General features: G+C 42.6%; 1 protein-coding gene across 12 annotated transcripts in view; it reads left to right on the top strand.

The window, feature by feature from the left end:
* LOC120548992 (ryanodine receptor 3-like) overlaps positions 1 to 24120 on the top strand; it is a 113002-nt gene that overhangs the window by 20064 nt on the left and 68818 nt on the right. For 7 of the 12 annotated variants that reach the window (XM_039785521.1, XM_039785518.1, XM_039785511.1 and 4 more), the window contains exons 3-21: positions 3245 to 3349; positions 4094 to 4114; positions 9209 to 9223; positions 9799 to 9873; positions 9999 to 10077; positions 11046 to 11158; positions 12348 to 12447; positions 12936 to 13029; positions 13886 to 13960; positions 14606 to 14762; positions 15396 to 15560; positions 16020 to 16141; positions 17119 to 17299; positions 18301 to 18436; positions 19834 to 19929; positions 20267 to 20385; positions 21917 to 22050; positions 23098 to 23339; positions 23702 to 23894. In XM_039785521.1, the coding sequence (XP_039641455.1) occupies positions 3245 to 3349; positions 4094 to 4114; positions 9209 to 9223; positions 9799 to 9873; positions 9999 to 10077; positions 11046 to 11158; positions 12348 to 12447; positions 12936 to 13029; positions 13886 to 13960; positions 14606 to 14762; positions 15396 to 15560; positions 16020 to 16141; positions 17119 to 17299; positions 18301 to 18436; positions 19834 to 19929; positions 20267 to 20385; positions 21917 to 22050; positions 23098 to 23339; positions 23702 to 23894 (2222 nt within the window). The remainder of the gene's footprint in view (positions 1 to 3244; positions 3350 to 4093; positions 4115 to 9208; positions 9224 to 9798; positions 9874 to 9998; positions 10078 to 11045; positions 11159 to 12347; positions 12448 to 12935; positions 13030 to 13885; positions 13961 to 14605; positions 14763 to 15395; positions 15561 to 16019; positions 16142 to 17118; positions 17300 to 18300; positions 18437 to 19833; positions 19930 to 20266; positions 20386 to 21916; positions 22051 to 23097; positions 23340 to 23701; positions 23895 to 24120) is intronic. The other 5 variants (XM_039785520.1, XM_039785522.1, XM_039785517.1 and 2 more) reach the window with 2 other exon arrangements.

The following is a 24120-nucleotide window of genomic DNA, read 5'->3' as shown; positions in this document are numbered from 1 at the left end:
TTCGCTCAAGCTATGACACCAGGCATATACAGTGTGTAAATGTGTCAGAGACACACAGATGCTTTTCAGGGAAAGGAGGCTAAAATAAGAAGGAATAAAAGACCCATGTACTTGTGGCATTTAGTATCTTCTCTCCTTTCAACAACCCCCTCCTGCCCTCCAACAGCTCTCACAAAGAGGATGTGTGTGTATGTTGTTGAGGGTATTGTACGCAGAGAGAGGTGAGGCTTTCACCCCTTATTGGATGGTAATTACACCTGACAGGTGTGATGGATGTTCTCTCTATCTGGCATTTTGTCTTCATGGCCTGCGTTTTTTTTTATGAAAAGGCATCACCCCACCTTTTGGATCAGCGACGAAGAGGTGAGAAAACCTAGGTGGCAATTTAGAAGCGGAATCGGATGCCTCCTTTCCTTGGTGAACTAGTCTAGTAATTGGGCACAGAACCAGCACTGCAGGATGAGGTTGATTTAGACTTTGCACAGTTTAAATGGCAACATCAATCAGCCTGTAAGAAGCTGGTTGATTGTGATATACGACCAGCAGCTCTCGCCCGTCAGTGACTCAATATTACGACCACTGGAGGGTAGATGCCCACATACCATAATGGCAGTGAAGCTGTGTCTTTGTTGTGTGTACAGTGTGTGAATCAAGCCAGACTTCATCATATACGCCAACTGACTGATTATTTGCAAATCCTCTGTTTTAGCTCCTTGCTTCAATTAACAGTTTTAGCAGCTCCTCCAATTAAGCTGAAAAGGAATGACAGAGTATGAGATTACCTCCTCATGGCAATCAGCTTTGCCCTTTCTGACTCTCTCTGTGGAGACAGACGCCATCTATCCCTGCCCACCATCTAGCTGCGCTCTTTCCCTCATTACACTATTGGTCATAAACCAAATGTCCCGGCATGTCCAAGCTGCTGTAAATCTGTCTCCCGGCTCTTCCTGGTAAGAGGACATCCTGACAGGGCTGGACAGTCATCACCACCTCCAGCTCTTCTAGACCTTCATTTAACTGCCTTGCTCTCTCCAGATAGTCTCCTCCCCACCAACTGTTACAGTCCTGCGCCTGGAGAGAGCAAAGGTCAGCTGTTAGTCACCCAGAGAGATAAGGGCAGGGCTAGATTGCTTTCCCCCCAGACCCTTTATTATGATATCTCTACAGTGACAGTGCTAGAGGGAAGGCTGGTCAGTGTTGAGACATCCCCAACCCAAACAGCATGCTGAAAATGTGTTATATTGCATTACACTGACATATTATCAACAGTTTTTCCTAACTATTTATGCACTTAGCAGGTACGGAGAAACATTAGCTCTCTTTGGAGTCATGTTTCTGGCCACCTGATGAATGCAAATCCAATATTCATTCATTTTAGCTCTGCTTTGGTCTCCACTAACTCATGAGGGAAATACCTAGCATTTTAGCCACTAAATGCTCCTCGCTAAATGTGTCTGTCTGCAGTTTGGTGCTGTGTAGGTACTGTAGAGTATGTTTTTAGAGCCTGTCAATGAGCTAAAAGTTGCTGTCAAGCAGTAGATGCCTGAGGCTCAGGGAAAATGCAGAGTCAGGTGATAACTCTCTGTGGGTTGATCACTTTGAGCGATCCCTTTCACATATAGGCATGTCAGCCATTGTTAATATTGATTCTAGCTGCTTTAACTGACTGATGAGAGTGGTATTAAGTATCTTCTCATCAATGGATGTATTGCCCCAAATGTCAAACTGTTACGTTAAGTGCATTTATGGGAGTTTTGAGTCTTCTGGACGACAATAGCATAAATTAGTTAGCATGAAAATAAATTCCTACCATCTTTTAAAATAAAACAAATTATTCAAGTTGATATCTAAATTAAGCGATTGTGGAGCGTGTCAGCCAATGAAACAATCTGGAAGCACTATTGTTGGACTTCAACACACTGGCATAAATTAAATCAGCTCTGTTTTCACTGAATCATTTGCACAGTCTCGCCTGGAGCATCTATACTTCAACATGACTTAGTTTTTAATAATCAGATTGCCATGTTTGTGCACAGTAGTGGTCCTTTGCATCTTGACTGTAAATCTATTGTTACTTTACCCTGAAACTGGGTTGTGTGAAGTTTGCAAATGAGGTTAGATTTACATGAACCAGTTTGGGAGGAGTTTAGCTACTCAATAAGGAGGCCAGGGCAGGTGTTGATCTAATTTATCGTGTAGCCATTCCCCACAATATCTCCATCCCTGCTTCCCTCATTCTGTCAGCAATTTTCCCCTATCCTCTCTTGTCCCAGTTTGGGACGCAATTTGGACGATCTTCTTCGTAGTGCTCTGTCCATGACCTGGCTTATCTGAGCACAGACTGACCTGAGAGCACTTAATCTTTTTTAAAGTACCTTTTTAATGAATATCGCCCACTTGATTAAGAGGAACTTGGTTCAAGTGCGGCTTTCGGTGTTTTCTGAGGCAGCTGCTTTCGTCATAGTAGCCTTGACGTTTTTGGTTCACACTTTAGTTGAGAATGTGCTGTACAGTATACTACTGAACTGTATGGTGCTTCTTTTGCCCTGTAGTCTTTGCACAGCAAGACCATATATTCACCAGATATTTTCCAAAAACTGAGCTAAAAGGAGAATGAATATTGGACTTCCATCCGTCAGGTGGACACAAACACGACTCAAAATTAATGCTAATGTACTGTATCTCCTGGATGTGTAAAAAAGTAACCATTAGCTAAAGATAAAACAAATTAATAAAATGTATTTCAACTTAAAAGCTGTTGTGTTTCCAGCATGTTTTCACTACCCCTCATGAGATAACAGTTTCAAAGGTTTCATCACCAAGAAATAAGTAAACTGCACACTTCTTGGACCTAAATGCCTTTTTCTTTCATCTAAATGGTAGAGGGGTAGAGATGGTGTAAAAGTCATTTGTAAGTCCAACTTTTTGGGAGACTGCCTGTTGACACTGGTTGTGTTTCTGTTTAGTGATAATATTAGAGTTTTTGGTACAGGTGACAACACCTGACATAAGGAATGAACCCTGGCTTCTGAGGTACAAATGTCTTCTGTAGCTCCTTTTAGCCTGAGAAGACAATTGCATTTTTAGAGCCTGTAATATCTGTCTCCTTCAGCTTGAAACTATTACTTTGAACTAACTACTACAATGAGAACACAAGAGTGAATATTGTATGTAAAGTAGATGAAAGTGGCCTTAAAAACTGGTACTCATTTGTAACATGAGACCCACTTGTCTGTTGTTGCAGTATGTTCCTCCAGACCTGTGCATCTGTACCTTTGTGCTGGAACAGTCTCTGTCAGTACGGGCCCTACAGGAGATGCTGGCTAAGAGCGGACAGAACAGTGAAGGGGTGAGTGATGGTGAACACACACACACACACACACACACACACACACACACACACACACACACACACACACACACACACACACACACACACACACACACACACACACACACACACACACACACACATGCTAATACACATACACAGATAGAAAGCACTCTGACAATCCATACTTCAACTCCTCATAATCCATCAAGTCATGTACTGTATGTCACACTCTGTTTAGACGTTCAAATGAGGAGGTTGTAAAACAGTGTATTGTAATGAATGAAGTCAGCTAAGTTGAATACTCTTAACTTGTTCAGTCACTATAAAGAGATTAATGGGCAGAATAGACCCATTACAGTGGCCAGGGGACCTCAACTGCGGAGAGGTCCGAGCCCCTATGAATATAAATAAGGATGAAGGGGATGCCCTGGCATTACTGCAGCTTTTCCTCAAGTGCTACGTGCACTTTTAGCCCATTTGATTAACACCAAGGCTTGAAGGAAAACAGCATACTTTAGCTCATACATATCTTCCTTTTTAAAATAAGCATTCTACAAGCAAAGAGAGCCAGCAGATTTGGATTTTTTTCAATCAATACTATGTCGCTGAATTTGTAATTAACAATTCATCATTGTAATTTCTGCACCTGATGTTGTTTTAGTCGTCTTCTTGCAAGTGTGTTTGCTTCTCTTTGTCATTGCTGTGACAGATGTGTAATTCTCCCTTTTCTGTGTATAATCTCCATCTTCCGCATGATAGACACGCGGCCCGGAGCGATGGGTATGTTCACCACTCATACCATTCCCCTCTCATCCCCAATGCATGACGCAGTAGATTAGTCGCAAAGTTGCAAAACGCCTACTATAACCCATCATCACTGAACATTTGTCTTTACATCAGAAATCATTAGAAATGGTTTATAGTTTATGCTAACACCAGAGCCCGTGCTTTGAAATAACTGATGATCAAATGGATTTTTTTTGTACACTGGGTGAGAAGATTGTGTCTGAGCTCCTGCCGAGCTGACAGAGACAAATAGAGGTTAGTATAGACTTCCAAATAAGGTTCCTCGCAAACATCAACTCACACACAACTCCCTTTCCATTGCTGGAGAACTAGAGCGGCACCGATGTTGGATTAGCGTCAGATTAGCATTAGTCTTGCCCTCAGGGGCATTCAGATGGATGTTCATTGCAGTTCATTTGTTTTATATAAACCCCACCACATAGGATAAGCTCTCATTTGTCACAGTATATTTTTGACTCACTCTTGGCTGTGTGATATGAGATGCTATGAGAGGATGCAAACAGCTGAGACTAAGATTTCTGTGACAGCAAATGATCACGAGTGATTTAGTAAAAAAGCTCTCCACTGACTTTGAGTCCGCTTTTGCCACATGAATCCTCAGTTGTTAAAGTGCTCATATTATGCTGTTTGGCTTTATCCTTTTCCTTTATAGTGTTCTATATCTTTTTTTGTGTGCATGTTATAGGTTTACAAAGTGAAAAAGCCCAACGTCCACCCCAAAGGGACTTACCATCTCCAACAGAAAACACTGTTCACAAACTGCTCCAAACAGCTCTGTTGTAGTCCAGTCTTTACTTCTGTGATGAACATGCGTCACTTTGTACCACACGTTATAATGTTCGCCTAGGTGCTAGCGTGCCACGCCCTCAAACTCTGCTTCTGATTAGCTAGCAATGCTTACCTAGGTTCTGCACATGTGCGACTCCCAACGAAGATGGAACAGAAGTGAGATGCCTCACTCTGTAGCTAAAAGAGAGAGCTCAACACACAGGGTGAAAAGAGGAGCTGCAGCAATGTGCAGTACAACAAAAATATGGTGTTTTTTGAAAATTAAACCATGTAAACCTATTCTGGTACAACAATTATGAACCTGAAAATGAGCATAATATGAGCACTTTAAGACTCATATTCATTTACTTGACTTCTGTGATAAAAAGATATTTGAGGACTGGAGCTTTTTGGCCACAGTGGACTGTCTGTGTAGCAGAAGGATGGAAGTCAAGACCATTGGTTCCACTGCCGCTGTGGGGAGTTTAAGAGCTAGCTGTCAGGGAATTATGAGCCACAGCAGAGAAAAGGGGTGCTCAAAATATTAAACTCTAAATTAAAGCTCGAATGGACATGTTTAACTGCGAGTCCAGCCTCATCCCTCATGCATCAGCACCCTTCTTTAGGCTTTAACATAACACTTAAAGTCCAACTGTATTTTTTTGTTTGCCATAGCACATATACAGTACCTGGGGTCTCATTTATAAACGTGGCGTACGCACAAAACAGGGCTGAAAATGTGCATACGCCACTTCCCACGCAAAGGTTGTGATTTATAAAAAAAGAAACTTGACGGCAGAATGTGCGGTCCTCCACGCAAACTCTGACCCATGCGTATGCACATTTTGGAGACAATGGGAATTGGCAACGCAGATGGTGAGGTGGTGAACTGATGTCAGACTGCATATAGTACATGTGGGAATAATAATAATGTAATTAAATTTTTTAAGTATTGATGCCTCACGCACATTTTTTCACTCCATATGATCCACATTACCATGAAGATTAAATCCAGCAGTGTTATTTGCGCGTGTACACAGTGATAATTACGAATTTTGATTTAAGATTTGAGTTGGAATTTACAAGATGTTTAAACATCTTGTAAATTCCAACTCAAAATCTTTAATCAAAATTCGTTCTTAACATTTAATCGCCGTTGTCTCACTGTCACATTGTCTGCTACGGAGTGCAGGAGGAGGATAGCATCAAACACCCTAGTATTAGATAATGGCAGAACACAGTGTAGCCTAAATAACTAAATATCTGTCTTTAATACTGTGCATATATCATCAAATGTCAAAGTCCGGAAATACAGCCATTAAGCTCTCACGCAATCATTACACTTAATGTCCACGTTATCGGTCCAAACTTTAATACTGTTTATAACAAAACCTGCATGAAGAAAAGTGTGTTCTCGGGGTGAGGGATACCACTAGTTGATGTTGTGATGTGCGGTGACCCCGTGCGTAATGCTGCACGATGGCACTGCTAGCCCTGCAGGAGGACTACGGCAATGGAAGAATCAGGAGAGAAAGAGACTTCAGGAACCATGACGATGACTGGCTAATATACCAATTTAGATTCCCTAAAGCTGAGCTCTTGGATCTATGTACTGAATTGGGTCCAGTAGAGAGGGCAACGCGCCTGCCAGTCATCATGATTCGGCGTAACGAAAAACAACTGCCAGGTTCATTAACATACTGCTTTGTATTGACTGTTTATGGTAAAAAATGGATGTGTACAGGACGGGATAAGAGGCTGATTCACGTACGCACAATTGTGGGTAATCTGTGATTTATAAAACATTGCTCACAGGTGTGCGTATGCACGGTTTCATAAATCAGAATTTCTTTTGGCGTACGCACACTTTTAGTAAGGATCCTACGCGCAGTTTTATAAAGGAGACCCCTGGTCTGTAAATCATGTCCTGTGTTCTCCTTTAAGGAAAAAAATCAGAAGTCAAAAGGAAGACATTTTTATTCAGTATTTTTCGGTTTCATGATGGTGCCTATCTTTGCAGTACTTTGTCGGATTACTGTTAGTCCTCTGTCTACAAGGACTTTTTTGTATATACAGCCAATCAAATTGCTTTTATTTTTAAACATATTTGCATAAAGTATTAGCTTCACCTTTCTATCATGGGCAGATGGTCAGACTTACAGACTGACATTATTCTGCTACATAACACAAGAGCCACAGACAAAAACCTGCTTAGCTTTCCTGCTAAAGTCTCCTCCTTATCTAATTTACAAACATGAACACACTTGTCTGCACCTTAGCTTGTTGATCAAGCGACTACACATATTCATATTCAACGGGAAAAAGTGCATTTGTGAAATCAGTTTCCTGGCCCGATAGCTAATTAGCTGCTAAGCTGCAGCACATTAAACAGGATGTAATCTTAACTTCAAGTGTCACTTTGGTCCATGTAATGCTTGTGTGGTCCTTACTATTTAATACCAATGCTAACAACGTGTTAGCTACTGCACAAGTCTCGTTTTGATAATAAAGAACTATTAACAATAAATGAAACCAACTGCACTCACAACTGCAAAAATGGAAGAATAGATGTGATTTCAGATGGACTTTAATATTGTTGCGTTTCATACTTTCTTATAGGCTACTTGGAAGATTAACTCATCTCAACAATATTTTCCTTTACCTTTCTCTCGTTTTGTGCCTTTGTAGTAAAGACCCCAGCGAGTTGGAGATGTCTTTGACCATTTTTATTGTGTTACTTCACTGTTTTCTCTCTACTCACATTTATCTTTTCTCGATACTGCCTTCCTATTCATCATTCTTCGCCTGAGCTGAAATGTCATTGGAGGAAGCGCCATTAAAGGGGAAATGGAGGTTGAATATGTCTCGGCTGAGGCTCTGAAATCAATATGCCTTTGAACAGATGGGCTTATCAATAGACAGTGGCTAGAGAAAATCGGTACTTCAGGCTGTTTTAGCCGGAAGGCCCTGAGACACAGGGGACTGAAGAGGACCTGCAAAGACAACACACTTACAAATGGTGTAAAAACCAACCCCCTTTTAGATCAGTATTTATCAGCCACTACTCTGTGTGTCATTGCTCATCCAAAAAGCGCTGACCTGTTTGATTTGGTCAAAAGGGCAAATGAGGAGATCAGTCAGTCAAGCTGCCCTGACGGCATCTGGTGTGGTAGTGTTTCTTTTCCTCTGCCATCACTGCCACCTCTTTTTCTTCTAGCTTGGTGTTCGTTTGTGGCTGTAGTCACGCCTCCTTTATTGAGAGAAACCACAACACTGCCGCCACATGCACACACACATGTCGTTTGCTGCACGGCTCACACACCAGGAGGCTGCATCCTGCTAAATGTCATGCCTTGAAATTGATCTGGATGTCACTTTTGGTCAACAGCTGGACAGGAGATCCAGTACTTGTTTCTTCTCTCATACCTCTTTGATCCAAAAGTCTTCTTCTTTATGGCTCAATGAGATGAGGTAAATACAGTCTGACTCTTTTCAGTTGCTCAATGTGGATAGAATTTTTGCTGCAATGTGTCTCTACATGCAGAAGATTATTTTTCTTATGAGCCACAATTTCCCTCAGTGTACAATCTATCTGTATAACGCAGTCCCCAGCCGCGAGGTACGGAAGTGAGCAGAAGGCTTGGGTTTATTGGTTGTGGTGTTGATTGCAGCTGGATGTGCCTCGCTGCATTAAGCTCAGTACCTCAGCCAGCATATAGCAGTAGCCAGGAGCACAAAAGAAGCCTGAAAGCCAGTGCTGCAGTCTGCACGACCCAACCGCATCAAATCACAGGCCAGCTATTGTCCCATGTAGCCAATTGAGGGGGGATATAGGGAGAAAAAAAGAGAGAGAGAGAATGAAACAGGAGAGAGAGGCTGTGCATGGTAGGATGCTTTCATGAAACACTGCCATGCATTGTGTGTCTCTCAGATAATTAAAACTGAAAAAAATCTACTGAGCTTTGGTAGATTTTAAGTCTTGATTACATGTCATTAGTGTCCTGCAGTGGTTGTAGTTTCAGTTTAATGTGGCATAAACTTGGCTGTTTGGCATTGTTTCAGAAATGATTTCTGGATCCTGTGCCAATGGCAATACTTTGTAAAATGCCAAAGAATGGGAGTCAACTTGTTTTTCTAAATCCCTCTTAAAAGAATTGACAGTTTGACAATCGTGTGCTCTCGGCACTTTAATAATGTGTACCAAAGACTAAAATAAGGCAGAGGCGGGCAGAGAGAGGCTCAGGAGAACAATAGTTCTTTCTGAATAATGACACTCTTTTTTACCTTAATGCTTCCTAGAGGCTCATAAGGAAGGTGAGTAACACAGGAGTTGCTTGAAGAAAGACAACAAAAACTCTTCTTTATCCCCTTTGAATCTCTACCAGTAGAGATACCATTTGTTCCCCCTCCTGCATCTTAACCCAACCCCATAAGCGGTGGATTGTCATTCCCTGCTAATGTTGACATTGCACCGGAGACTGACAGTAGTTGTGCATCCTTCCCACATTCCCATTGTCGGAGTGCTGGAAAGATGACCCCGTATCGCTCATGGATACAGGAGCCAGAAACACCATCTCCTGTGGCAAGTCAGATTGCATGTCTGCACTGACGAGATGGGGTGGCAAAACCCTCCCCAAGAGATATGTGCCCCCCTCCCCCCAACTTGAGGTCATCATCGCTGGCAAGAAGGTCCTCAACATTCAGTGCCAGAGGTCGGGTCTAGATTGAAGCAGTTGGAGGGAGACCACTGGGGCTGTTCAGCTTGAGCTGACATGTAACTGTGTGTGTGTGTGTGTGTGTGTGTGTGTGTGTGTGTGTGTGTGTGTGTGTGTGTGTGTGTGTGTGTGTGTGCGTGTGCGTGTGCGTGCGCGCATGAATGATCTCTGTAGGCAGCGCAGAGTGGCGGACACAAGACTCTTCTGTATGGACACGCCATCCTCCTGCGGCATTCCTTCAGCTCTATGGTAAGAGATCGCACACAATCAATGTCGCCATCATCAAAATCAATTGGCAAGGTCTTCTGCAGAGGAGTGTGTGTGTGTGTGTGACAGCTCTGTCCTGTGTGGTTTGATGTGTCCGTTGACCACAGTATCTGGCCTGTTTGAAGACATCAAGATCACAGACAGATAAGCTGTCCTTCGATGTCGGTCTGCAGGAGGATTCAACAGGTAAAAGAAAAGCTCTGTACAGTTTGCTTTTATCCACCTCTTTTTCCTCTTTCATTCTTGCTGGCTCGGTCTCTCCCTGTCTTTTTTCCTTTTTTACCTCTGTTTGGTTCTTTCACTCTGTCTGTATGTCTCTCTCTCTCTCTGCTGTCTGCAAGCTCCCCTCACTTTATCCCTCCCTCTCTGTTCACAAGCGTCTGTTTTCTCAGTTAATATTCCCTGTGGAGCGCTGTAGACATACAGTGTGGTTATTTTTTCAGTGCTGATTACATCTCTGTTGCACATTTGCATTATTATTTATTTCAAACCATGCACCAGATGAGCAGTCACCTTAAAAAGAGTGTGTGTACATATATATACATACATACATACATACATACATACATATATAGAGATATATAGAGATATACATACATACATATATACATACATACATACATACATACATACATACATACATACATACATACATATATAGAGATATATAGATATATAGAGATATATACATACACACATATATATATTTTAGGGGTGGGGTAAAAATCGATGCAGCATAGTATTGCAATATTTTCCGTGGCAATACTGTATTGATACACGTATGCCAAGTGTTGATCTTTTGTTATATAAATTGCACATGAGAATTTAACCTTTCGGTACTAGAATAATAAGATCAATTGCTTTTTAAGTCCATCAGATGGAAAATTGAAGCGAGATGAACAAACCAGATGTTGACAAAGTTTTGCTTTGGGGACATAATTTGAAGTTGGAAAAAAGGTATTATAATGCAATATATCACAGAACATCGCAATATGTTTAAAATCGCAATAATATCGTATCGTGACATAAGTTTCGTGATAATATTGTGGGGCCTCTTGTGATTCCTACCTCTAATATATATTATACATACATAGATACATACATACATACATACATACGTACATATATGTGTCTATGCGTGTGTATCATTGTAGGTGAGGCCTGTTGGTGGACGATCCACCCTGCCTCCAAACAGAGATCTGAAGGAGAGAAAGTGCGGATCGGTGATGACCTCATCCTCGTCAGTGTGTCCTCAGAGCGATACCTTGTAAGTTTATTGTTTGCTGTTTGATCCTTAAGCTGTGTGTGTGTGTGTGTGTGTGTGTGTGTGTGTGTGTGTGTGTGTGTGTGTGTGTGTGTGTGTGTGTGTGTGTGTGTGTGTGTGTGTGTGTGTGTGGGGAGCGTGGAGTGCGTCGGCGCATCAACTCTTCTTCCCTAATGTGGCAACATTTCAGATTATCCCAATCCTGTTACCACACGCTCTCCTTCAGGAGGCTGTAACGTTAAAAAAGCAACACCCTTTTTCCTTTTGGATGACTGCAAGGCTGCTAACATTTTCATTAAGTAAAATTTGATCTGAACTGGAAATGTCTGGTTTGGTGGATTAGGATTTCTTCAGACTGCTGCCATTGCCATTTAAAATTAGTTTTCATCCTCCCCACATCCCACCGCCATCAATAATGATTATGTTCCTATTGCAATGCTGAACTGACCTTTTCAGCATTAGGCTTCTTCTTTGACTTTTATGCCTTCCTGCCCTCTAAGCTCAGCATCATAGCACTGTGCGATGTTAACCCTGGGAAACATGTCCCCCGTGATCCATGAAGTTGGTGACAGCAGCCAGCCTGTGTTTACCCCCCCCCATGGCGGCAGGGGCACAGCCAGATGACCACTATCGCCTTACAGTCACCAATGTCAATCTGGTAGTCTGTCCCTGCTGTCACCCACACAGTGGTATGTGGGGACAGCACCCAAGGGCTGCGGAGGCACTCTGGAGAGGGAGGATGATCAGCACACAGCTGCCACAAAAGTTGTTTTTTGGACACAAAAGAACTGTGGAAAACACACACACAGCATTACAGCCCCCCAGATGGTATAAATCCCCAAACACTAAAGGCATCTGTCCGTCATGTGTATGGTTCCCTCAACACTAAGTTATAAACTGGAGTTTTCTTCTGGATCAGTGATTACAGATACTGTCAAACTTAAGCTGAACTCTGTCTGACAACATTATATATATATATATATATATATATATATATATATATATATATATATATATATATATCAGAAAGCCAGTGTCTAGCGTCCTATAGAACCCACACTTGTTTGCAGTCGGGTTGTACTTTAGAGATTTATTTACAAAATGTATAAATGTTTAATATAATCTCTTACAGGTTCAATGTATTAAATTATTGTATTCTGTGAAACAACATCTTTCTCCTCTTTTCCTGCAGCACTTATCCATCTCCAATGGCAACATTCAGGTGGATGCTTCCTTCATGCAAACGCTGTGGAACGTCCATCCCATCTGCTCCGGTAGCAACATAGAAGAAGGTAGAGGCTACACACAAAGTCCCAGCTTCCATTATTTCTTCACAATTCTTTCCACACATTTCTCCATGATTCTATAGTATTTTTTAACTATATATATATATATATTAATAAAAGGAGGGGGTGTAGGCTGTCAAATGAATGTTAATTCGTAAATATATCTCAAGATAGGATAATGCAAGTTTCCACTAATTGGTCAAGGATAGGCCCCTAAACATTCAAAAGACTTTTCAGTGTTTCAGAACTAAATGTAGCTTTTTCATTTGTTAAAAAACATCTTGTTAAACTGTTTTAAACTGTCATCTTGAATTTGCTTGGATTTCTTTATTGAGAAATTAGGAAAACGTCTTCTGAAGTCAACATCAGCATTAACAGATTGCATCGATGAGATGACAAGCATTCGCAGTGGAGGCAAAACCAGCAAAAAAAACCCAGAAATAAAATGTCTAGAGTCTCCTTATCTAAATCTAATGTCCTTCCTCCTCCAATAGGCTACCTGTTGGGTGGTCATGTGATGCGGCTGTTCCATGGACATGACGAGGTCGTGGCCATCCCAGGATCAGACCAGAGTGAAGAGCAGCAGAGGTGCGAAAAACAGCAAGCGTTGAACAAACTAGATTGCGCTGCAGCATTAGGGGTCACCCTTTAGTGATGGCAGAGCAGTTATGTAGCACAAGAGAAGCTAACTGACCTGTGAGTTACCCATGGTTCCTCAGCTCCCTCCTACCATGCTTCATAAAGAATGCCTCTGACCAGCGTGGCACTTGTCTCTCGGGGAGCCAAAATGGCTGCCGTGTTATTTTTATCGAAAGTATAGCTGCCTGGTGCCTACACAGATAACGTAGGCCGCAGAAAAATGGCACACTGAGCTCGAAGTGGGTCACGACAGCGGGCAAGGCCCATTCACACTCAGCCAGGTGCCAAGATTTGTGTGTTCCTCCAGGGCAAAAACACACATACATGGTGTCTATTTTTAGAACAGAGCATGGCAAAGACGGAGGCGGGATTAGATTTTATTTTCCCGCTTTGGCTTTTCTCCTACTGTTGTCCTTGAAATTCAACAGAAGGAGAGAGCTGTTTAGAGGTCTTACGTTTTTCTGGGGCAGATCAAACACACTCCAAGCTGTCAGCGAGGTGATGAGAGATTTATTTTATCTTTGGACCCAGTCACCCAAATGATAGACAGTGTAGCTGTGGGTTATCAGGGCGCACATGTCTCTGTTTGAAGGATGTGATGCTTTAGTCAGCAGAGTAAATACAGCCAGTGTGTGTGTTTATGTGTAGAAACACATCCTCCCAGTGAATATCAGCGTAACAAGTGAGAGTAAAGAGGTGGTGTTCTTTCGAAGCAGGATGAATGACCTTGACAGTATCAGTGGCGGCTAGACATTTAAAGTGTTCACAGAAAGACAACCCACTCATGCTTCTCTGGCATCCCCAGGATAGTCAACTATGAGACGGGTAAAGCCGGTGCCAAGGCCAGGTCCTTGTGGAGGCTGGAGCCGCTCCGCATCAGGTGGGTTGTGTTTCACATGATCGGTTATCTATTTCTTTCCTTCCTGTTTCTCACTATCTATTTTTATTCTTCTTCTTTTTTTTTTTTATCATTTTCCACCATTCTCCTATTTCTCCATCCCACCTGTTTCTTTGTATCTGCTGTTTTCTCTTTCTATTTTTTTTCTCTCCACACCCATTTGTCCTTTCCTCCCTCTCCCTATCTATGATTTAATGCTGCACTGTGGCCTCTCTGTCTCTTTATTCCTCTATCTCCCTCCCTCTTTCTCTTTCCTTCTGTTGCTTTCCCTTTCTCTGACTCTTTGATCCTGGCTATTTCACAGCCTCACAGGGGATGCAGCCTTTCCTTTTTTCATTTCAAATCTTGTGTCAAATATGATATTTGTCACATTTACAATGTTTTTGACCGTGGTTTGTTTTTAATTTCTTGAAAAGAAACAAAGTGCATAATTAGAGAAATGTTCATCTATCTGCTTATTATTCTACCCCGTGGCATGCTAGATAATTAACAGCTGGCAGTAATGTTTATCAATTATGATCAAGTAATTAGCAGATATTAGGCTTCCAGGGCTTATTTAATGCACCTTTGTCTCCTTGTATGAATGCATGTGTGCTTCATTTTAATGTGTGGGTGTGATCTTGACAGCTGGAGTGGGAGCCACATCCGCTGGGGCCAACCCTTCCGACTGCGCCACCTGACCACCGGTCACTACTTGGCCCTGACTGAGGATAGGGGGTTGGTGCTGCAGGACCGGGAGAGGTCAGACACCATCGCCACCGCCTTCTGCTTCAGAGCCTCTAAGGTTAGGACATACGTACGCACACAGATACAAGGGCACAAAATGTCTTCACTTGACTCTACCGCTGTTCCTCAAGGTGACTCGTGTCACATGTGATCAACCACACACCGCATCATTACACACAAAGGATCACCTTGAAACCTTTACAAATGAACCGCCCACTCCTCTTGAACTGGAAAATCACCATTTTTCCAAGGACAATGAAAATTACAAGAATCATTGGAGCAGTGAAAGCTACACCATCGAGGTTAATTTAGCTGCTCTTGCCGACTCTGACTGAACCGTCCATTTAGCCTTACTCTGTGTAATGGAGTTTCTAGATATGGCCAGTGATTGTCAGCAAATTAGTGACCCCTCCAATGTGGATTCAAAGCATGTATTATAGAATGTAAGTAAAGTCATTTATCACTTAAGTCCTCATGTCGATTAGGGGTCGCAGTTATATCTGATCCTAGCAAAGCAAATACAAACATCCCACTGTGATAGATGGAGCCATAAACAGCAGATGTAGTTGACATTTGGTTGGTGGTTGATTAAGAACAGATCTGCATGCAGTGTGTCTGAGTGTGCATGTTTTTGTATTGTGCCAGCACACTCCACACTGACAACTTTGACATTTTCTCCTCCCCTGTGCAGGAGAAGCTGGAGCAGAGCCCCAAGCGGGACATCGAGGGCATGGGGGTGGCAGAGATTAAATACGGGGACTCGCTCTGCTTCATCATGCACATGGCCACGGGACTCTGGCTCTCCTACCAGGCACCTGATGTCAAATCCGCCCGTCTGGGTCCCCTCAAGAGACGAGTGAGCGGAGACAAACACAAGCACACACTGTTCCGTCTTCAGATGCAAAGCACATCTAAAAACAAAACAACATTAATAAATAAATGAGATTCCTCGGAGCGAATAATTAGTTTGAGGGTAATGAGTTGATTGAGTAAAGATTATTGTCTATTAGTTCGTATCTCTGCCTCGGCTAAATATAAACCTTGTCCGTTGGCTATTGTGGCAGAAGTGATAGAGGTGTGTGTGCGCGATAATATGCATGACAATGTGTCCTCCATGTAAACACAGCCAAATAGCCTGTAGTGTCAGCACCTGTGTTCCAGACATTGTGGCTCAGTGCTGGCTCCCGATGGTTGGTCACTTTCTCTCCATTAAATGACATCCTATTCCTTTTTTGGTCCTTTTTTCCCCCCTCTTTCCCAATATCATCTCATGGCAGTGTCTCACACTCTTTCTCTTCCTGTCTGCCCTGTCAAGGCGTGCCTACATTCTGAAGGTCACATGGATGACGGGTTGACCTTGCAGCGCTGTCAACACGAGGAGTCCCGCGCTGCACGAATCATCCGCAACACCACACTACTTTTCAACCGATTCATCAGGTATGCCAAACATGGCAGTAACACTGCTGTTCCTCACTAATGCACACAGTGACGTGATCACACAAATTGCCCAATTAAACCAAATTGCAGTCCACATTTGTCTTGAGCCATTTTCTTAGGCTAATTTGCAAAATGTCCTGTCATTGGTACAAGTTGCGTAATCGTTACACAGATAATGATGATGGAGCATAATTAATAGAGATGATAAAACAAAGAGTCCCCCAACTGCATAACATCACACACAGATGAATCCTAAAAAACAGACATCTCAAAGCCCCACAGACTCACACAGTCCACACAAAAAGTGTTGTAACTTCCCTCCAGATTGTGAACGCGCCCAGTGGGGAGTTAAGCTGTGGGCCTGTGAGTTTTGACTGAGTGGGGTGCCAAAGTCCCAGACAGCTCACTCAGTGGTCCAGTCATGCGTTTCCAAATGGCAAACATTGCAGCGGCGTCACGGCTGTGCACTGCCAGCTATGAAAAAGGGAGTCGTGGAGCACGTAAGTGGATGCTTCCAGCGCCCTTATTTGTTATCAGACGGCCCGCTGTCCCTGGGTTGGGCTTGTGGGGCACTCATGGCGGGAACATGTGAGAGTCAGTCAGCCTTCCCCCGCGGCTGTGACACACACATCTCCGCTCACCCCTCCCACGAGTACGACAGGAGCTATTTTTAGCGGGCCAGCGGAAATCAGCATTTCAGCATGGATGAACCTGTGGGCTAATCATTGTGTTAGTCATCACAGCCTCCCCGCAAGTCTGCTCAGCCTCCCAATTAGAGTGTCTTTACCAGGCATTACTGCATTTGTGATGAATGGGGGTATTTTGAAAACTATGCATGATCACAAACGTAAGTAGGGACTGCTTTTCTGTCTGAATATGGGGTTATTTGGGATGTGTTGACGTTTCTGTGCCCTCTCTCTCTCTCTCTCTCTCTCTCTCTCTCTCTCTCTCTCTCTCTCTCCCTCTCTCCCTCCAAGAGACCTGGATTGTCTGGGTGTTAAGAATAGGGTACTGGTCTCGCTACCTGTTGAGGAGGTGCTCCAAACCCTCAATGACCTCATCACATATTTCCAGCTCCCTGATGCTGAGCTGGAGCATGAAGAGAGGCAGATCAAGCTGCGCTCGCTCAAGAACCGGCAGAACCTTTTCAAACAGGAAGTAAGTTTCACCGTAAAGGAAGGCGCAGCAAAAATAACACAGTGAGCTGTTCTGCAGTGCAGCAAAATATGAAAAGCCCCCTGGACTAAAGAGTTTGACTTGTGATTGAGGCAATTTCAGTAAGTGACTGCACATATGGTTGAGCCGAGAGCAGCAGCAAACTTGCAAAAGACAAAGTATGTGACGGGCTAAAGCAATTGATTCTTTCAAGTGTGTTTCAATGCCATCTTGTATTTGGAGGCATTGCATTTGAAGGTGTCAGCAGTTCTGGTGTTATAAGTTTTCCCGAGGCTGGCACGAATGCACTGAAGCTTTCTGCTAAGCCTCTAGGACCTAAATTGCGATCATCAATTACGAAATGTCAGCTGCCTTACTGAGGGTGCCTATGATGTCAACTATCCACACTCCCCTTAACCTATTACAGGCTACAACAATGTTTCACCATATCCTCAAGCCAACATACATGAATGTGAATTAGCTAACTGAAATAAATGTGCATTTCTGGTGGTTTCAGTATTTGCAAATTATGCATATTTCAGCATTTCATCTTATTTACCCATCTTTCTATGATAATATACCAAAGCGGCACATCTCTGTCCCACCCCTAATATATTACATTTAGAAGGTTAATTTTTCACTGCAGACAGCTGACTCATGATTTTCCCTGGCATTATAAATCATCAGCAATTTCCATTTTGTCTTTTTACGGTGCCCATTTAGCATATCTGATCACTATAGATATTTCGCTGTGGTATAAATCACCATGACACAACCACCAAATTGGACAAGAGAGAGCCATAGGGCTGCGTTCAGGATGGTCGACTAATTGAATGCTGCAGAAAAAGAGCTCACCAAATTAAGTTGTCCTACTAATGAGAGCTTGTTATTTGAACAATATGTATTTTAATTGGGGATGTCATATATAATACATGCATTTCATATTTGTTATTTTCGTGTGGTTCTAATCATGTTCACATATTTGATCACTGTGCATTTCGTAGGGCATGCTGACTCTGGTGTCCAACTGTATCGATCGTCTGAACCTCTACAACAGTGCTGCCCACTTCGGTGAGTGTGCGGGGTCAGAGGCCGGAGCAGCCTGGAAAGACATTCTAAACCTGCTGTATGAGCTGCTGGGTAAGAAGCCCTTTTAAAACACACACACACAACCACACGCGTACGTACGTACAAACAAACACACACACTATAATCAATCACAGAGATGAGACTCGTTGTTTGAACGTAAAGTAGCTGCAGTGGTGATGAAGAAGTGGACTGACCTGGTATTTAACCAGCCATTTACAGACGCCTCACAGTAGAAGGTTGTATTCTGAGGTTTCCAGAATTCAACTTAACATTATACAGACATGCACACACACACCATCAATTTCCCATCTCCAACACTCACACACATAATCACATTTTTGGGGGAAAAAAAGACTTGCCCCCTGCATACAAAAGAGATACCCAGTTCATGTGATGTGCCTCCAGAGCATCAACACAACAAGATCAATCATCACACACACACACACACACACACACACACACACACACACACACACACACACACACACACACACACACACACACACACACACACACACACACACACACACACACTCACACTCTTGCACTGATTGACAGCTTTTTTTAGCCATTGAATGTCAGTTCTCGTCACTATGCTGCTTTCAGTTTCATTTACTTGTTCTTGTGCTTTTTGTGTTCCCATAGCACTATTTCATCAGCCATGCCTTTCCAAAATCACTTTAACCTGCTAGCATATGCTCTGTCAGATGTAGACGTATCTCACTAAAATGATCTGGCAGGGGGAAATAAATATTTTTTGCTCTCCCTCTCTGTCTAAAAAAACTGCTGTATCTGATGAATACAATGTTTGGCTGAAAAAAATTTTCGTCACCAGTTGTGACATAAAGGATGTACTTGTGAGCAGGCATGATTTTCTTCCTGTCACATTCCTAAGAAGAGAATGTGGATGTAAAATGTATCTTTTGTCCTGCCACACCGAAACCCCTCTGCCCTCCAAGTGTGTCCTTCACACTCTTATTTACACTGATTTCACCTCCTGGCTTAGATTAGTGTTCCAGCCACGTCTTCTTTCTCCCCCCCACCCCCCACCTTCCATCCTTCACACACCTGCTTCTGCGCAGCGCTAAGTGGATTTAGGATGCCTCCCTCCTTTCTTCTCTGTCTGTCTGCATTGGGTGACCCTGTCTTTTTTTTATTTTTTTTATTTTTTTTTTGCTAAGACATAATGTGGGTGTGTTTGTCCACTTGTGTCTTTTCTCTCCTTGTGTCATTCCCTCCCTCTATTTTAGGCAGCTTCTAAATTAATATGTATAAGGTTGTCAAAGCTAAACCTTCCATATCTTTGGGCATGCATTTAAAGTGTCCACCTTTGGGCAAAATTGTTTTTGCTGTTGCACTGAAGAGGATCGATCAAACAATTTTACCCAAAAAGCCTTTTTTCTTTCCTATAAAATGTGACTCATGCACACTTTGCTTGTACCCTGCAGCTGCGTTAATAAGAGGGAACAGAAACAACTGCACCCAGTTCTCCAACAACTTGGACTGGCTGGTTAGCAAGCTGGAGAGACTGGAGTCTTCTTCAGGTGTGCTCATTATCATCCTCACACATACTGAGCCTCTGGTGAAACGGCATTGTGACATAACTTGCATTTTCTCCGTCAGAGAGACATCACAAAGCTATCCAGTTCCTTCAGTGGCAATGCAGCACTCCTCGACCGGGACATGAGTCTTAAAAGATGTAAAAAGATGACACTGCTTGCTTAGAAATGATATAGTTTCCTGTTCTTTTTTTTAAATGTATGATAAAGATTGGTGTTGACTGTTAATCCATGTGGCCGGGATATCTCTTTGATAAGTGTCCTCTGGTGTGTCTTTCTCTTCTGTGCCTGTTAACTAATTGATGAATTTGCGGCTGTGCAGGCATCCTGGAAGTTCTGCACTGCATTCTAATCGAGAGCCCCGAGGCCCTCAACATTATCCAGAGAGGACACATCAAGTCCATCATATCGCTGCTCTACAAGCACGGACGCAACCACAAGGTGAACAGCAAGTAGTGCTACTACAGTCAAATGTTAATTTGGGGTACAATCTCCACTGTGATATAAGATAATGACATATCTGGGCTGTATTTTTGCATACAATGTGGTCGATGCACAAGGAGAATGTTGAATGAAGCCAAGTGGAAAATAAAGGTCTTGGTGAAAGGAAATTACACATGCAAATTTGAATAAGGTAAAAAAATAAAACAAAGAATAGTTTGACATTTTGGGAAATATGCTTATTTGCTTTCTTGCTAAATAAGATAAGAAGATCTATACCATGCGAACATCTGTAAGGTAAATATGTAGCCAATTATTTTAGCTTAGCATAAAGACTGGAAAGAGGGCAACACAGCTAGCCTGGCTCTATCCAAATGTAACAAAAGCTGTCTACCAGCACCTACATTTTGGCCGAAACCAGTGGCTTCCTCTCTGCTGGTTGCCTGGCAACAGCTCCTGACCACAAAATAGGCCGGCACATAATCCCCTGTTAAATTGCAAATTGATGTTTATACACTTCCTTTTTTGTATGGATTAAACAAATGAGATATAATGTGTTAGTGAGCTTTAGAGATGCTAGTAGGTGGATTTTGTTAACCTAATTTGGACAAAGCCAGGCTAGCTGTTTCCGTTAAGCTAAGAAGCTAAGCTAACCGGCTGCTGGCTCCAGTTTTAATTTTTCCTGAAGACATAAGCGTGGTATCAATCTTCTGATCTAACTGTCTGCAAAAAAGCAAATAAGTGTTTTTCAAAATGTTGAACTTTCAACATATACTGAAATATTTCCAGTAACTCAAATGTTGTCATAAACCTTTAGTCAAGCAAGAAAGCACACAACAACCACCTAAAGTGCCTGTCTATCTTGCATCCACCCATCTCCAGTTCTTTCCTCATTAGGCTCACCAAAATGCTTCACTGGATGCATATTTATTTCCATAACCGTTCCCTTTGGGCCTCTTTGTCACCTCTTCTTGTCTTCTGCTACTAATTCATTGTGCTTACCTTCCACTAGCATACAAACTTCCATCTTCGACAGAAGGTTCCCGGGGGTTTGGTTGCATTGTGTCCTCATCATGAATCAATCAGTTTAACAGTGAAAGTAGATCAGGAGCAGGCAGTCAGCTGGCCTGGGTCATAAATCAGCCTGAGTGTATAATTTAGCCCTAGAAGCAGGAGAAAAGAGCCAGTGATAAAGGTGGCTTGTCGCCCTTGGCTGAGCTTCCTGGCCCATTTAATTCTACAGCTTTGCTAAGATAACATCAACGGAATATTATTGGACATGTTTTTGCCCCCAATAAGCATCTTTGAGTAATTAAGCAGTGGTTGCATGAAAACTGTCTGTCCCTAGAGCAGCAACCTGGACAGTGATTAGGAACAAAGATAATAAGTAATTTCTGGAAAGGTATGGATTCATAACCAGGGTTTAATAGGGACAGTGAGGTCAATGTGATCCGTTATTGGGGAACTGTTGTGCTCTTCCTCTTGATAATGTTGCTTATTTTCCTCTCTGCTGCCTCACTTTCTTTTTTAGATTCTGGATGTGCTCTGCTCGCTGTGTGTGTGTAACGGCGTAGCTGTGCGAACCAATCAGAACCTAATCTGTGATCACTTGCTGCCCAAGAGAGATCTCCTGCTGCAAACCCAGCTGGTCAATGATGTCCAGAGGTTGGAAAGCCTACCACTCACCATGTCTCCTTTCAACATCATTCTTTTTTCATTAATTTACATTTCAATTGCATTTGCAAATTAAATGGTTAGAAATAAGGAACTAAAGTCTTGTTCGTTACCAAGTGATTGAAGTCCTAGTCTGTGATTGGTGTACAGGATTGGGTTGCACCAGCTTTTTGTTAATCCATTGCTGTGTGTGTAAAGTACTTTAAATTTCTCTGTAACTGCCACCTACTTTCAAACTATTAACTGAATTGGATTGCACCATTAAACTCAAGGAATATCTTAATCAGTAAAGACTTCCAATCCCAAAAAAAATAAAAATAAAAATAATGTGGCATGTGGCCGTGAAAAAACTTAGGTATTTCACGTATTAGGGATCAGTCTGTGAGAGCTGTGTGGAGGCAATCCCAGCCTGCTGTTTTTTTTCAGTAGTAAACACTTTCATTACAATTAGGTTTTAAGTTTGATCTTACGAACAGCTGATGCAGCCGGCTCCAGAGCCCCAACCATCCCACTGTGGGTGTGACGTACATTCAGCCCTACAATGTGTGGACCTTGAGTGTATAAGGTACACATCTAACACTAGATGTCGTCTATGTCGACCATAGACTTAAGAACATGGTTTTTAAATTGGACTGTGGACCATGTACGCTCAACCATGTTGTGATAGTTTGGACACGAAAGCTCGCTGAGATTGTACTTGGCCTTAAAATTTCATTTTAACTTGTATTATCCTTCCACATTTTATCTTTGTACAATGAAAAGAACTCTAAGATTTAATCTCACAAATCTCTCTGGATCATTGTCTTGACACTAGTCAATTGATGACTTTGCTCTGCCTTGCTTCAAGTTATCAACACTTTCAAAGAACTTTTTAAAACAAATACATTAGAAGCAAATTGAATTATCTTGTCCTTAGGGCAGACTTTTTCATTAGTTTTCAGAAAAAATAGCATATTACAAATGAATATGAGAATATCTAAGAATGTGTCACTGCCTCTGAGGGATAACTAATGATTTCATGTTTCACTTCATTGCCAGTATGAGACCGAATATCTTCCTGGGGGTGAGCGAGGGCTCAGCTCAGTATAAGAAGTGGTACTACGAGCTGATGATTGACCAGGTGGACCACTTTGTGACCAGTGAGCCCACCCACCTGAGAGTGGGCTGGGCCAATGCTAAAGGCTACGCTCCCTACCCTGGAGGAGGAGAGGGATGGGGAGGCAATGGAGTCGGAGATGACCTCTACTCGTATGGTTTTGATGGACTCCACCTCTGGTCAGGTCAGTGGGAGGAATACAATTGAGTATGTAACTCAGATGATATCATAATAAGCTAATGTATTAGTGGTAACCCTGGGCTACAGCCAGGGTGTGTCTAGACAGGATCAGTGCCCTGCAGGGATGATCTCCTTGCCCAGAGTGTGTGTAACTGTGTGTACAAATGTGCGTGTTTAATCCTATGTGTGTGTGTGAGAGAGACGTGATCTGTGCCAGCATCACTCACTGGGTCGTCTTTCACATAGTGTGTGTGTGTGTGTGTGTGTGTGTGTGTGTGTGTGTGTGTGTGTGTGTGTGTGTGTACGTTTGTGTGTGTGTGTACACGTGTGTGTGTGTGTGTACGTGTGTGTGTGTTGCCTGAACAGGTCGTATCCCGCGGGCAGTTGCGTCTATTAACCAGCACATCCTGACCTCAGAGGATGTGGTGAGCTGTTGTCTGGACCTGGGAGCTCCCAGCATCTCTTTCAGGATCAACGGACAGCCCGTTCAAGGCATGTTCGAAAATTTCAACACTGATGGGCTCTTCTTCCCTGTCGTCAGCTTCTCTGCAGGGGTCAAGTGAGTGTTTATTTGTTTCTCCTGTGCGCTGTCTAAGACAAATTGACTCCCTGAAATTCCTTGATGATAAATGAGCTACACAGAAGTACAGGCAGATGAGTCACAAACAAGCCAAAATAAATAGATATATGCAACACTGTCAACAAACACTACCCTGTATGAATCCATTCAATCCACCCAATCATTCTGGTCCAAATGTATTAATCCTCAGTATTGAGATTGGACA

This window comes from Perca fluviatilis, chromosome 20, assembly GCF_010015445.1.
Source record: "Perca fluviatilis chromosome 20, GENO_Pfluv_1.0, whole genome shotgun sequence".
Lineage (NCBI taxonomy): Eukaryota > Metazoa > Chordata > Actinopteri > Perciformes > Percidae > Perca > Perca fluviatilis.
Note: the sequence above shows the minus strand (reverse complement) of the source record. Positions and strands in the feature narration are given on the sequence as shown.